Source organism: Ovis aries, chromosome 14, assembly GCF_016772045.2.
Source record: "Ovis aries strain OAR_USU_Benz2616 breed Rambouillet chromosome 14, ARS-UI_Ramb_v3.0, whole genome shotgun sequence".
Classification (NCBI taxonomy): domain Eukaryota; kingdom Metazoa; phylum Chordata; class Mammalia; order Artiodactyla; family Bovidae; genus Ovis; species Ovis aries.
The window spans coordinates 59619770-59634993 of NC_056067.1; the positions used below are offsets into that span (position 1 = coordinate 59619770).

The 15224-nt window shown below is 43.5% G+C and overlaps 2 protein-coding genes across 17 annotated transcripts in view; one reads left to right on the forward strand and one right to left on the reverse strand.

The window, feature by feature from the left end:
• Positions 1–15224, forward strand: part of LOC114117957 (zinc finger protein 160-like) — a 188376-nt gene that overhangs the window by 149192 nt on the left and 23960 nt on the right. For 2 of the 16 annotated variants that reach the window (XM_060398870.1, XM_060398861.1), the window contains exon 3: positions 10444–14463. The exons of 11 other annotated variants lie outside the window; for them this stretch is intronic. The gene's annotated coding sequence lies outside the window, so the exon portion shown is untranslated. The remainder of the gene's footprint in view (positions 1–10443; positions 14464–15224) is intronic. 3 more of the 16 variants (XM_060398858.1, XM_060398859.1, XM_042231102.1) reach the window with 3 other exon arrangements.
• Positions 856–10382, reverse strand: LOC114117869 (sodium/potassium-transporting ATPase subunit beta-3). Its single transcript, XM_027977810.3, is given in 4 exon segments — positions 856–4023; positions 4026–4225; positions 4227–4343; positions 4345–10382. Coding segments are annotated over 4 exon segments (1131 nt in total). The 5' UTR covers positions 4896–10382; the 3' UTR covers positions 856–3760.

The following is a 15224-nucleotide window of genomic DNA, read 5'->3' on the forward strand; positions in this document are numbered from 1 at the left end:
ACTGCAGTGGGGTGCCATTATAGTCACTGGCAGTCTGTTAATGAAGAAAAGGAAGGTTTTAAAACTCAGAATGGCACCAGGCCCCTCATCCATAAAATGCATTTGGGGATAATCTTGGCACCAGATGATTCATCCCAGGCCATACAATCATTAACTTGAATCTTGTAGAAGGGCAGATTACCATACAAATCGTTTTGTTTACATAGATTAGGGGAACAGTATCTGAGTATAACCTACTGGTTTGTGAAGTAGGTTCTCAGCCATTAGGCGGAACTGACTTGAAGACAGAGTCTGGGGTAAGTGTATAGTCCATTCACATAGCTTAAGACAAACATTTCCATAAGAAAATGGATTGGTTAACTCAAGGTTTGAGAATAGTTAACTTCAGGTGAAACCAGGTGTCATTATGGCAACAAGTATGTTAAGAGAAACCTCCTTTTAAATTTGTATAGAGAAGGAAAAAGTATCACTAGTTTGTTTGCTCCTGCCGCTTAAGAGAGATAAAAATGTCTGACACTTACAGCCTATTTCCTCCATTTGGAGACCCTGGCCTTCCTGCCTGTTACCCTCTCAGTCCCCCCTTTCTTTTAGAAGAATTATGTTGCCTAGGAAAAGGGGCATCGTTCTTGTTCCATAACTACTTCCTAGCTGACAAGGGGCATTGTCCTTAAATTGGTTATTCTCCTAACCCTTATACTGAAGGTGTCTGATCCAGGGCCCCAAATAGTAGTTGGAAGCAGCTGCAGCAGTAGCAGGAGTTAGAGCAACTATTGCAGGAAGGGGGACCCCTTCCAGGCTCTGAAACTGAGCTCTTGTCTAACACTTGGAAATGAATTGTCTGAGGAGACACATATGCTGACAAAGCAAGAGATTTTATTGGGAAAGGGCACCTGGGTGGAGAGCAGTAGGGTAAGGAACCCAGGAGAACTGCTCAGCCATGTGGGTCGCAGTCTCGGGTTTTATGGTGATGAGTTTAGTTTCAGGGTGGTGTTTGGCCAGTCATTCTAATTCGGAGTCTTTCCTGGTGGCGCACGCATGGATCAGCCAAGATGGATGCTAGCCAGAGAGATTCTGGGAAGTGGACAGACACTCCGTGTCTCCTTCGACCTTTCGTGAACTCTTCAGGTTGGAGGTGGCTCATTATTTCTGTATTCCTTATCAGGATCTCCTGTCATAAAACAACTCATGCAAATAGTTACTACGGTGCCTGGCCAGGGTGGGCGGTTTCAATCAGTGTGCTTCCCCTAACACAGCCATTTGTAACTTAAAAGCTTTCATGCAACTAGAAACAAATCCAGTTACACAGTTACAGATGCAGGGAGCAAACGGCAAAAACAAAACAATCAGAATACTGTAAATAAGGTAGTTTTCCACCTTGGGGCACTAGTTAACATCTCCCAAATGAGGCAATTGAGGCTTCAGGACTATCCATAGCCTCAATCATCTTGTTCATGTGTTTAGTCAAATGAATAACATTAGTGCTCATATCAGGTTTATATGTCCAGCATTGGGTATGAATAATGGCACAAGTTCCTGCTCGCACAGCTGTCAGAATATCTAAACCTGATCTGTTTTGTAAAACCACCTTTCTAATTTGTGCTTGTTCAGCATTAAGAGCGGAAATAGCTTTTTGAGAATCCTGTAATGCCTGTTGAGTAAAATTTGTCAAAGATCCACTCGTAGCATAACATCTGTAGTTCCCAAAGAGGGAACAAAGACTGCAGCCAAATAATGATACCAGTGAAATACAGACCTTGCCCACCGAGTTTTAAGGTGGGGTAAATTAGCAGGCTTTTCTGGAAGCTCTGAAATTATAAAGCTGTGAGTAAAGGCTAGACCCAGGGTGCATCTCCCCTATCCAACCAAGGGGAAGCCATGCCCATAGGTAAGAGCCACATGTCCAATAGGTCCCATTTGGAGCAAGGCAGCTGACTGAGATATCCAGTCCCAATTAGTGCCTGGCCAGACAAAGGAGGACTTGAATTGGGGTTGGAAGACATGGAAATGATTACATTGCATACTTCTGAGGCAAAAATCCCAATTGTTTCCAATCATTGTAATGAAGTTGTTGGCTAACTTTTGGGGATGGCTCTGTTTGTTCCCAGCATATAGGGGCAGTAGATACTAGACATCCTTTTCAGGAGTTAGCCATGTAACCTTATCCCATATTTGATAAACGTCAGGTAAAAACCATTAGATCCAGACCTATTTGCCTTATGTGTAGTGAAATAGTCATTAAACCGAAACAATGTATAATCAAAATTAAAAGTCACCTTATGTCCATAGTTAAAGTACAAAGTGTTGCACCAGTCCATTTTAGGGTTGGTAGATGTCATCAGATGAAGAAGAGGCATCACATATGATTGTTGTCGAAGGTATTCAGAGACTTGGAGAAAGTCTTTTCTTGAAGTGGAGGTGTCCACTGCAAAAGCCTTTCATGATGAAGAGGAGGACTCCGCAGATCCAGCAGTTCGACTAATTGTGGAATGCAGCGTAGGAGTGAGCCCAGGACAGGAAGGCATTGTCTTGAGGATCAAATGGCACACTCAGGATTTTTAGAGTCAGCAGAAGTAGGCTCACATAGATTATCAAGCACATCTGAAAAGTACAAAGTCAGAGCATAGAAAGTAAAGACATAAAATGAAGTCACTTAGTTCTGGTCAGGGTGCCACCTCTTAACTCAAGTGTGATGTACCCACGAATCAATTCCTGGCACTTTGACAGCTGTGGAAGAAGAAAGAATAACCTGGTAAGGGCCTTCCCAGAGGGGCTCGAGGATGGGCCCCTAGATCTCAGTGTTTTTATGAGGACCTCGGTTTCTGGCTCAAATAAAGGCTTGCTTGACTCAGAGGCTGGGTCAGGAGTCGTCTCCCAGAGTTCTGTTATTGCCTATTGAAAAGCTGAGAGCTGAGTTACATCACTAGTTAATTCCAAGGCTTCAGGGTCTATAGCGATGTCTGTGTGTAAGAAAGGCCTTCCATAACTACATTCAAAGGGGGACAGTCCTCCTTTTGGGGGCAGTTCAAGCCCTCATTAAAGCTATGGGTAGGACTTTAATCCAATTGTCCTGGGTCTCTTGAGTTAATTTGCGCAGATGTGTTTTGATAATGTCATTAGATGTTTCAACCTTTCCTGAGGGTTGGGGTCTCCAGGAACAGTGTAAGTGATACTCTATTTCTAGAGCTTTAGATACTCCCTGAGTTACAGCAGCTTTAAATGCGGAGCCATTGTCACTCTGAAGGCTCCGTGGCAGCCCAAACCTGGGGTTAGTTTCAAATCCACTTTTATTTTCCTTTTCCTCCTCACATACAGAACTTTTCCACACACTCAATTTCTTGTAGCTATAAAGTCACTTGATGTTGGTCAGGTACCATTTTATCCCTTAAAACTTTGCTGGCATCAAAATATGACAGTTAACCAGTGTTAAATCTATAAAATATTTACATAGCACAGCACATTAAGCTTTAGACACTTGGCAATTAAACCACATAAAAATTGGACAAGACCCCAACCTACATGTTCAGAATCAGGTGTTCACAGTCCCTATCTGTACATGGTTCAAAAGGCAGCAGAGGCAACAGGCAGTTACTCCGAAGGACATGGACCACTATTATCTGGAAGCACATTATGTTATCCCAGTGTCATGTACCACTCCACCTTTCTCCAAGGCGGTCTCATAATTCTGGAATGGCAGGTCCCGCTTATACAAAATGAAGACAGACAACACAACGTTTACTCTGTAGAGACATCCTAACTCCTACTATGCATGCATGGTGATCTTGAATGCAACGCGTCCTAAAAACTTGTCACGGTCATTCTGGGTTTTTAGGTTGGGTGATCCATCAATCTTGCACTCAACCATTACTTCTTTTACGTCACCATCACTACCAAAGCTGACCTGGACGGCAACTAGTGGCTGCAGGTAGCTCCCATGCAGTTTTTTCCCATAATATGGAAAATATTTTAAATCTATCGTTCCATTGGAAGGATAAGTTGATAGAAATGCTGTGCTTTCACTCTTGCAATACAGTCTATCCTGGGTTCTCCTTGAGGCTTTAATCCAATTATTCTGTTCATTTTCACAAGAATACAAGGCTTTCCTTCTTGGTAGCCAAACGTGGGATCATCCACACCACTGCATGCTTCAAGTAAAGCAAGAGGAAACTGACACGCTGTGTATTCTGGACCCTTCTGCTCAAAAAAGGTTCCACTGGTACAATCTGTGATTCTTCTGTTCTTCTAAGCCATATGGCTTTAGAAATTTCTTAAGGTCATCAATGTACCCTTGATAGGATTCTAAATCAGACAGGCTGAATGAAAATCCAACGCAGACACTGGTTTTGGAAAACCATAAGTCCTGGACTAGGAATCTGGTCACGATATTTTGGAACCTCATCATTCAGAGTCTGAAGCATGGCCCACATTGTGAATGAAAAGAGTGCCGCCAGGAACCCATAAAAGACTAGGTAGAAGAGCAAGATCAAACCCCAGCTCTTGGCGGTGCGCCCCAGGAATTCTCCGGTTGTCCGGTTGTAGATGAAGAGCTTCCACTCGGCCAGGCTTTGGTTGAAGGACTTCTTGTCTGTCTTCGTCATGGTGTGTGTGCCGACGGCGAGAGGAGCGGCGGCCGCGGGGGTGGAAGCGGCGAGGAGCGCTGAGGCGCGTCCCCGCACGAGCGGGGAAGCTCGGCGGCGGCGGCGGGAAGCGGGACGGCAGAGGAAACCTTCTCGCTGCGGTGAGCGCTCAAGCAGACTGCGCTGCGCCGCGCCGAGCTGGGCTGCTGCTCCGGCTGCGGGAGCCTGACGTCTCCGCCCTCCGCAGCCAATCCCCGCGCAGTTCAGGCCCCGCCGCCGCCGCCGCCGCCGCCGCCACCGCCGCCCTGGGGTTAGTTTCATGGATTAAAATCTTTATAACCTCCTTAGTCTGCTTAATATGACAGGGAAGAGCCTCAATCCATCCGGTAAAAGTATCTAGCCAAACTTGTAAGCAAGAATATCAATTAGCTTTTGGCATATGAGTAAAATCGATTACCCAGCCCTCTCCAAGATACTTTCCACTTCGTTGTAATCCAGATATTGCTAGCTTCTTAGTCTTTGGGTTATGTTTCTGACGAACCTCACACCTTTGATAATGTTCTTTAAAGTTTTCATTACATTTTTACCTTCAAACAAACGAGAAGCCATCTGGTAAATACTCTCTGCACCCAAATGAAAACTCTGGTGTAAACCCTTAAGAATTTTCCTTTGAGCACTTTCAAGAATTATTAATCGCCCATCCTCAGACTGTAACCATCCTTTATCTGTAATCTTTGCTCGTCTTTTCTCATATCTTTCTAATTCTTCCTCAGTATATTGTGGTTTTTCCTGTTCCACAGGATCTGTCCAGATCAAAGGCATCTACAGTGAAGGGGTTTAATAAAGTGTCAGCTCTGGCTTGACAGTCAGCCAGCTGATTACCTTCAGCTGCTTTACTCCCATCCCTGCTGTGCCCTTTGCAATGCAAAACAGCTACTTCTTTAGGACAATATATAGCAGTTAAACGGAGAAGGCAATGGCACCCCACTCCAGTACTCTTGCCTTGAAAATCGGAGGAGCCTGGTAGGCTGCAGTCCATGGGTCTCTTAAGACTCGGACAGGACTGAGTGACTTCACTTTCGCTTTTCACTTTCATGCATTGGAGAAGGAAATGGCAACCCACTCCAGTGTTCTTGCCTGGAGAAGACAGGGACAGTGGAGCCTGGTGGGCTGCCATCTATGGGGTTCCACAGAGTCAGACACGACTGAAGTGACTTAGCAGCAGCAGCAGCAGCTTAGCAGTTAAAAGTCTCTCAATCTCTTTGAAATGCTTAATACGTTCTCCTGTTGCTGTTTTAAACTGTCTTTCTTTCCATATTGCAGCATGAGCATGTAAAGTCAAATAAGCATACTTAGAATCCATGTAGATATTTACTCGCTGCCCTTTGCTTAACTCTAGAGCTCGGGGTCAGAGCCACAAGCTCCACTAACTGAGCACTGGTTCCCTGGGGGAGAGATTTTGTTTCTGAAACCTGTTCAGCAGTCACCACGGCTTTATGCTTTCCATCCCGAACAAAAGAACTGCCATCTATAAATGCTTCCTTGTCAGGATTGTCTAATGGGGTATCCATTAGATCCTCCCAAGCTGCATAGTTTAAAGTTAGGAATTGGGAACAGTCATGATCAGGTGTTTCATTTTCCTTCTCAGGAAGGAAAGTGTCAGCATTTAAATGTCCACAGACTTTAAGCTTAGTTACTGGTCCTTCTAACAACAGTGACTGACACTTAAGAAGCCTACTGTCTGTCATCCAAATATTAACCTTAGAATTTAAGATTCCACTCACATCATGAGAAGTCAGGACAATAAAATTTCGTCGATTAATTATTTTTAAAGCTTCAGGTGCTAATAAAGCCGCTGCCCCAATTACTCTTAGGCAGTGGGGCCACCCACGTGAAATTACATCTAATTTTCTGCTTAGATAAGCAATAGGTTGCTGGTGAGGCCCTCAGGCTTGTGTCAAAATTCCCAAGGCCATACCTTTTCTTTCAGTGACAAATTAAATCCTGACCCTGTGGGCAAGCTCAAAGCGGGAGCTTGCAGGAGGGCAGTCTGAAGAACCTTAAAAGCCTTTTGAGTATCTGGAGACCAAAGCAGTTTGTCTGTTTGGGCCTGCTGAATTTCAGCTATAAGTTTATATAAAGGCCGGGCAAGTTCCCCATAACCCAGAATCCAAATATGACAGTAGTCTGTGATTCCCAGAAATCTTCTCAATTGTCTTAAAGTCATAGGTAGGGATGATTTAGTATGGATTTAATTTTCTGAGGGCCTATGGCCCTAGTCCCTTCTGATATGATTAGGCCCAGCTATCTAACAGATTGTTGACAAAGCTGAGCCTTTTCTCTTGATGCCTTATAACTGCAGCCTGCCAGAACGTTTAAGAAATCTGAGGCTCCGAACAAGCTTCCTCTGTCTCAGCACAGAGCAAAATATCATCTACATATGGTAACACGACTGCTTCGGAGCTATTAAAGTTTTGTAGATCCCGTGACAAATTTTGTCCAAATAAGTGAGGACTGTCCCAAAATCCCTAGGGCAAAACTGTCCAGGTTAACTGAGAAGCTGGCTGCATAGGGTCTTCAAAGGCAAATAGAAATTGACTTTCCTCTGCCAAAGGCACAGAATAGAAAGCATCTTTCAAATCAATTACTGAGAAATATTTGGCTCATTCAGGAATTTCAGACAATAGAGTATAAGGATTAGGCACCATGAGGTGTAAAGGAACTACAGCCTCATTTATTATTTGCAAATCTTGAACTAGTCTCCATTTCCCATTTGATTTCTTTATACCCAAAATAGAGTTGCATGGACTATTATAGGGAACTAATAGTCCCTGCTCCTTAAAATTTTCAATGATGTGTTTTAATCCTTCTTTAACCTCAGGTTTCAGTGGATGCTGCTTCTTATGTGGAAATAAGTGGGTCTTTGAGCTTGACAACTACAGGAATAGCATTTTGTGCTCGACCCATAGATATTCCATCAGCCCATACTCTAGGATTACATTTTGTTCAACTAAAGAGAGAGAAAGGGAGGGCTCCATATTTATGAAAGCAGAGGCATGGACCTTGTTCAGTATATTCCTCTGCAAAAGGAGTGAGGTAGACTCTGGCACAATCAGAAACTCGTGTGAAAATAGCCCAGAATCTCAGTTTCAACGTAAAGAATAACTGAAATAATACCCTTTGGCTCGTCCAGACAGTCCTATTATGGAAGCGGATTGGGAAGGATGTGGGCCACGGGCTTCAGTAAGCACAGAGGAAGTTGCCCAGTATCTAAAAGGAAATCGACGGATTGGCCCCCCACAGTTATTAATACCCGGGGTTCCTCAGGGGTAATTAGGACAGGAGCTTGTGTAGGGACCCCCGGGCACCTTCAGTCCTGATTGTCTTGAGAGTCTGACCCCAGGTGTCATTATGACCACACAGTATTTTAAGATAAACCTCCTTTTAGATTTTATAGCGAAGGAAAAAATACCGCTAGCTTGTTTCCTCCTTCTGCTTAAGAGAGATAAAAATGTCTGACACTTGCAGCCTATTTCCTCCATTTGGAGACCCCTGGCCTTCCTGCCTGTTACCCTCTCCACATCTTGTAGTAAAATAGACATACTTTTTTTTTTTTTTTTAATCTTTAATTCTTACATGCATTCCCAAACATGAACCCCCTCCCACCTCCCTCCCCATAACATCTTTCTGGGTCATCCCCATGCACCAGCCCCAAGCATGCTGCATCCTGCGTCAGACATAGACTGGCGATTCAATTCACATGATAGTATGCATGTTAGAATGTCATTCTCCCAAATCATCCCACCCTCTCCCTCTCCTCTGAGTCCAAAAGTCCGTTATACACATCTGTGTCTCTTTCCTGTCTTGCATACAGGGTCGTCATTGCCATCTTCCTAAATTCCATATATATGTGTTAGTATACTGTATTGGTGTTTTTCTTTCTGGCTTACTTCACTCTGTATAATCGGCTCCAGTTTCATCCATCTCATCAGAACTGATTCAAATGAATTCTTTTAACGGCTGAGTAATACTCCATTGTGTATATGTACCACAGCTTGCTTATCCATTCATCTGCTGATGGACATCTAGGTTGTTTCCATGTCCTGGCTATTATAAACAGTGCTACATGAACATTGGGGTACATGTGTCTCTTTCAATTCTGGTTTCTCGGTGTGTATGCCCAGAAGTGGGATTGCTGGGTCATAAGGTAGTTCTATTTGCAATTTTTAAGGAATCTCCACACTGTTCTCCATAGTGGCTGTACTAGTTTGCATTCCCACCAGCAGTGTAGGAGGGTTCCCTTTCTCCACACCCTCTCCAGCATTTATTGCTTGCAGATTTTTGGATTGCAGCCATTCTGACTGGTGTGAAGTGGTACCTCATTGTGGTTTTGATTTGCATTTCTAATAATGAGTGATGTTGAGCATCTTTTCATGTGTTTGTTAGCCATCCGTATGTCTTCTTTGGAGAACCCTAAAGACTCCACCAGAAAATTACTAGAGCTAATCAATGAATATAGTAAAGTTGCAGGATATAAAATCAACACACAGAAATCCCTTGCATTCCTATACACGAATAATGAGAAAGTAGAAAAGAAATTAAGGAAACAATTCCATTCACCACTGCAACGAAAAGAATAAAATACTTAGGAATATATCTACCTAAAGAAACTAAAGACCTATATATAGAAAACTATAAAACACTGATGAAAGAAATCAAAGAGGACACTAATAGATGGAGAAATATACCATGTTCATGGATTGGAAGAATCAATATAGTGAAAATGAGTATACTACCCAAAGCAATTTACAAATTCAATGCAATCCCTATCAAGCTACCAGGCACATTTTTCACAGAACTAGAACAAATAATTTCAAGATTTGTATGGAAATACAAAAACCTCGAATAGCCAAAGCAATCCTGAGAAAGAAGAATGGAACTGAGGAATCAACTTGCCTGACTTCAGGCTCTACTACAAAGCCACAGTCATCAAGACAGTATGGTACTGGCACAAAGACAGACATATAGATCAATGGAACAAAATAGAAAGCCCAGAGATAAATCCACACACATATGGACACCTTATCTTTGACAAAGGAGGCAAGAATATACAATGGAGTAAAGACAATCTCTTTAACAAGTGGTGCTGGGAAAACTGGTCAACCACTTGTAAAAGAATGAAACTAGATCACTTTCAACACCGCACACAAAAATAAACTCAAATGGATTAAAGATCTAAATGTAAGATCAGAAACTATAAAACTCCTAGAGGAGAACATAGGCAAAACACTCTCAGACATAAATCACAGCAGGATCCTCTATGATCCACCTCCCAGAATTCTGGAAATCAAAGCAAAAATAAACAAATGGGATCTAATTAAAATTAAAAGCTTCTGCACAACAAAGGAAAATATAAGCAAGGTGAAAAGACAGCCTTCTGAATGGGAGAAAATAATAGCAAATGAAGCAACTGACAAACAACTAATCTCAAAATATACAAGCAACTTCTGCAGCTCAACTCCAGAAAAATAAACGACCCAATCAAAAAATGGGCCAAAGAACTAAATAGACATACTTTCAACTGTGGTTTTACCAAAGACATGAATTGTGTGTATGTGTTTATGTGTGCACACACAAATGGATATTTCTGGTCTCAGCTCTTTACCAGAGAATGACGGAGGTATGGCATTAGATCTTGTGAAATTAAAGGCATTTCTTTGAGAAATGGAAAAATAAAGGAACATTTAACATGATAAAACCAACAAAATGCTTCATTCTTTCCTTTCAAAAAATGAAAGAAAAAAAAAGACAAAACACCTAGTTTAACTGGTTAGTCTAATGGTCTGTTTTCTCCATTTTCTATGATCAGTGAAAAAAAGTGAGCTGTGCAGTGATATGAAGATGTTTCCCTCAGGTCCCTTTGTGACTTTTCTGTGCAAATGAGGAAGGTTGGGCTGGATTGACCTGGAACCTTCCAACAGAGCCTCTCTCTTCATAATGAAAAAGATTGCTCAGATCCTATTCCCAAGCTGACCCCTTACAGTGTTTGTTGTACCAGTGGATATATATTTGCAATTCTGTATTTTAAAAATATTTTACTGCAGTCGTATAATAAAGAATTACCTGCTTGGTATCAGTTTGACCCAATCTTGAAAGAAAAGTTTCTTTTGCTCAGATACATGACAGATGTTCCTGGTCTTAAATGGGATGGCATTAAGGACAAACAGCCCAGTTGCCCTTCAGCCTCCCATTTCATTATTCAGTTATACCCGGTTCTCTTCACTCAGTTCAGACCTTCTCATAAACGGGCCTGAGGGAGCCCACTTGTAACATGCAGATGAGACACTAGACCAGAATCTCTGAGTATGAACAACACATACCCCTTAAATAATTAGCTAATTGACTGTGTGTCTGTGTGTGGCAGTTCTGGTTTGAAGGGAGTTTCTGGTAGTAATGAGAATTTGAAATAGATCCCAGTCCTTACTGAATGAAAAACGAACAGGAAAACTGTAGGATGGAGGCAGGATCACAGGCTCAGAATTAGATGACTTCTATGAATAAGGCTAAATCTGAAGGGAGATTTTTTTTTTTACATCCTGACATTCAGACCTCCACTGGCTTTCATTTGTTCTTGGGTCAAAAGCTTGACTCCTAGCTATTTCTCCACAGCCGTCTGTCAAGCTCAGGGCCCTGTCAGTGTCTCCAGCCTCATCCTGGGAGTTGACCCTTTGCTCGTGGTTGAACCTGTCCTGGTCTCATTTACCTTTTCTTTGTTTCCAAATACCAAAACCATTTCTGTCTGACATTGTAGTTCCTTTCTCACCTTCAGGTCACCGTGCCTTTGTCACCCTTTTAAGTCTAGGCTCAGAGAGGCTCTCCATCCCCTCCTAACAGTCTCTCTCATGTTACCCAGGTTTATTGCCTCTGTATCAGTTGCCATCAGCAGAAATTAATGCCCTTGTTCATGGGTTATTTTGAGTCCTTCCTGGTTCCCCTTTTTTAGGGCTCATAGTATTCTTCTTCTTCCCAGCGTGGCTGCAGTACCTGTTACTGGAAATGTCTGTAGATGACAGGACTATGGGTTGGGCTGAATAATCCTCAGGGAAGACCAAGAGAACAGGGCAGGTGATGAAGATGTTTCCCATGTTCTGGACATTTCAGCTGTAATTGATCTTTACCCCATATGACTACTTAATTACTCAAAAGAAGAGCCAAGAAATATAGGAAGTTCTGAAAAGCCCTACAGAACTGGTGTCCTCAAGCAGTGGGCTGAGATGTCCCCATGTTTAGTCTGCTGGGTTTCATCCTCTGCAGCCCCCAGATCTAAGCTCTGTCCATCCAGGGACCAGTCACCATCGTGGACAGCAGCTTTGCCATCTAGGAGTTCATGTGCTCCATGTCAGCGTTGTGATTTCAGTGCACTGAGGATGAACAGAAATCCAAAACCTAATGGGGCAGGAAGGAGACGCTGCCCCCTGCGCCCCCCAAGAGCTAGAATATTTTCCAAGTAGGTGTGGGTGGAGAAAACAGGAGAGAGTGAGACCTGGAGACCCTTCCTTTGAGACTTCCTCATCTCAAATGCCTTTGTACATGGACTCCATAATGTCCCCAGGTGGTGGCAGACTTTCGCAGGAGGGCCAGCCTCTTGATTTTCATACTGCATGTGCAGTGTCCTTTGGGTGGTAGCTAGTGGGCACTCCTCTTGTGACCACCTTTGCCAGGAAACCCCTGTGCACTTTAGTCTTGCCTAGTCCGGTCATCAGGGAGGAGAGGTAGACAAATGGGGAAAGCGGAGGGAGCCTGGTGGGGTCTGCACGAGGGTTGTACCAATACGTGGGGGCATCAAGGTAAGCCCAGTGAATGGAGCATGCGCCCATCCCAAGTGTAGTTGCAGGGACAAGGGGTGTGTGGATCTGTTGGAAGAGAATGTCTCCGTTCCAGGCTGGAGCACCTGGAAGCGGGTTTGTTGGAGAGCCCACATGGAGTGGTTTGAGGTTCTACTGCCTGAGCTCGTGTTCCCCAGGACAGCAGTGCTGAGGCTGACATGTGCCTGCACAGGTTTGATTTGACAACTCGTGACCACACGTGAGCAGCAGTGAAGGACGTGGAATTCAGCCACAAGAAGTCTTTTCCACTGTTAGAACTGTGGCCTGGGCTGAGCCCGCAGGCAGCTGTGGGTGCAGGAGGATGGGAGCCTTGGGCTTGAGGGGCTGGTTCTAGCAGGTGCCCCCAGCATCCACTCCATGCCCTGGCTTTTGTTGGCTCTTTTAGCAGGCAGGCACCATAGAATTACAGGGAAAATCTCAGGTCATCTTTTGCATCAACTTTGGTATCATTGTGTACTTGGGGTTGCTAGTGCGAAAGGTTCATGTGCATTTGGGACGATACCAAGAGAATCTGGAGTGTTTCCTTGGAAGATGCTGAGGTCTCACTGGTCCATATGCATCATTGGAATTATCCCTCTTTTTCATAGACTTTGGAGATTTCGATGTTTGACTTGGATCACTCACTGTAAATGAAAATATGGTGTCTTGTGTCTGTGGATCCTTGGGTGTCCTCTTTTGTATTTTGCCTCATGCATGAGCTTCAGGGCTTGGAATGCTTTGTGTTTGTATAAGGGTTAGAGGCTCATTATGGGCTCTGGACACTCTGTTGGACACCATGAAAGTTTGCAAGTTTCTTTTGAGTCCCGCTGGGAAAATAGGAGTACTAAGGTTAAGATCACAGAATTCTTGTTATAACGTGGTCCTGCTCGGTAGGAATCTCTGGGCCCATCCTGAGAAGAGTCATAAAGTCCTGTGATGTAGGAGAGGATGACTTCAAAAAATCGGAGCGCAGTGATGCCACAGTGATCTTTATCCTGGAAGCTTGTCCTCCAGAAGATGCAGCTGCAACTGTCTTGCTGCCAGGCTGGGTTCTATGCACTCTTGTCCCTCCCCAAATAGCACACATACAGCACAGTACAGAAAACACGGAATCTTAACTGCGCTGTTGGTGGTAATGTTAATGGTACTGCTATGTTGGAAAATCAAATGGAAGTTCCTTAACAAATATAGAACAGGCCTTCAGACTGTCAAACCCATTTCTGACAGATATCCAAAGGAAAAGCAATCAGTGTTTGAGGGATATGTCCACAGTCTCATGAGTGTGACTGGATTTGCAGTAGCCAAGGCATGGACACAGCCCAGATGTCTCTTAACGAAAGAATAGGTTCCAAAAGTGTGGTATAGAAATACTTATTATATACTGTATATTCATGAACTATTTTTTCTCTGTATATAAATATAAAAATCAAGGATCCTGCATTTATGCCAGAATGAATGAACCTAGAGAACATTATGCCAAGTTAAATAAGCCTGACAAATGAGGACAGACCCTATGTGGAAACTAGACTTGTCAAACTCATAGAGCCATCGAGTAATGAGGCTTTACCAGGAGGTGGGTGGAGGGGGAAATGGGGCACTGGTAGTGAAAGAGTAGAGATTTTCCGTTGTAAAATAAGTAAGTTCTGGGGATCTGAGGTGCTGCATGCTGCCAGTAGTGTTTCTATATCCTTGAAATTTGCCCAGGAGAAATAATACAGTGTAGTCATAGGTGGACGTGTAACTTCGACTATAATAATTATTCAGTGTATGAGTCTATCACATGATTACTTTGTACACAGTACATTTATACCAATTTTGTTAGTTACACCTTAGTAAGGCTGGGAAAGAAAAAGAGAGTTGGGGGGCGATGATTTTCTCTTCTGAATGGTGCTCAGTCCGGCCTTCACGTTTCATTGATGACACATTTTGCATACACATGTGCTGGAGTCCAGCGCCAGCAGCCAGGGAATCATCCTGAAGAGATGAGTGGTGTCAGCAGAGAATGATGCAGCCTCTGACTCAAGGTACGGGGCTGCATGTTTATTTCAAGCTTCAGGTTCTGTTTTATACTTTGAGAAAAGCATTAGGTCAGAGGTTTGGCATTTTCAGTTTCCCCTCACCCAGATTTATTGTCTCCAGAAAACACTGTTGCCCTTCGAACAGAGTTTCTGCTTCAGCGATTCTCTCAGAATCCTGTTTACTTTAACATGTGATTACATTGTAACTCATGCTTTTGTCTGGGCTGCAAACCAGATTCCTCAGTTTATTTCTTATCATTCTAAATCCTGTTTGCCCTTAGCATCCTAAGCTCATTATCACCTAAAAAGGCTTCTAGCTATTACTGTCTCTGAAATTCCTAAGCTGTATAAACTATACTAAAACATGCTAGCACTACCACATTCCTTAAATTTTTAGCTTCTAACTATTCTTCAGTTCACTTCAGTCACTCAGTCGTGTCCAATTCTTTGCGACCCCACGAATCGGAGCACACCATGTTTCCCTGTCCATCACCAAATCCCGGAGTTCACTCAGACTCACACCCATCGAGTCAGTGATGCCATCCAGCCATCTCATCCTCTGTCGTCCCCTTCTCCTCCTGCCCCCAATCCCTCGCAGCATCAGAGTCTTTTCCACTGAGTCAACTCTTCACATGAGGTGGCCAAAGTACTGGAGTTTCAGCTATAGCATCATTCCTTCCAAAGAAATCCCAGGGCTGATCTCCTTCAGAATGGACTAGTTGGATCTCCTTGCAGTCCAAGGGACTCTCAAGAGTCTTCTCCAACAC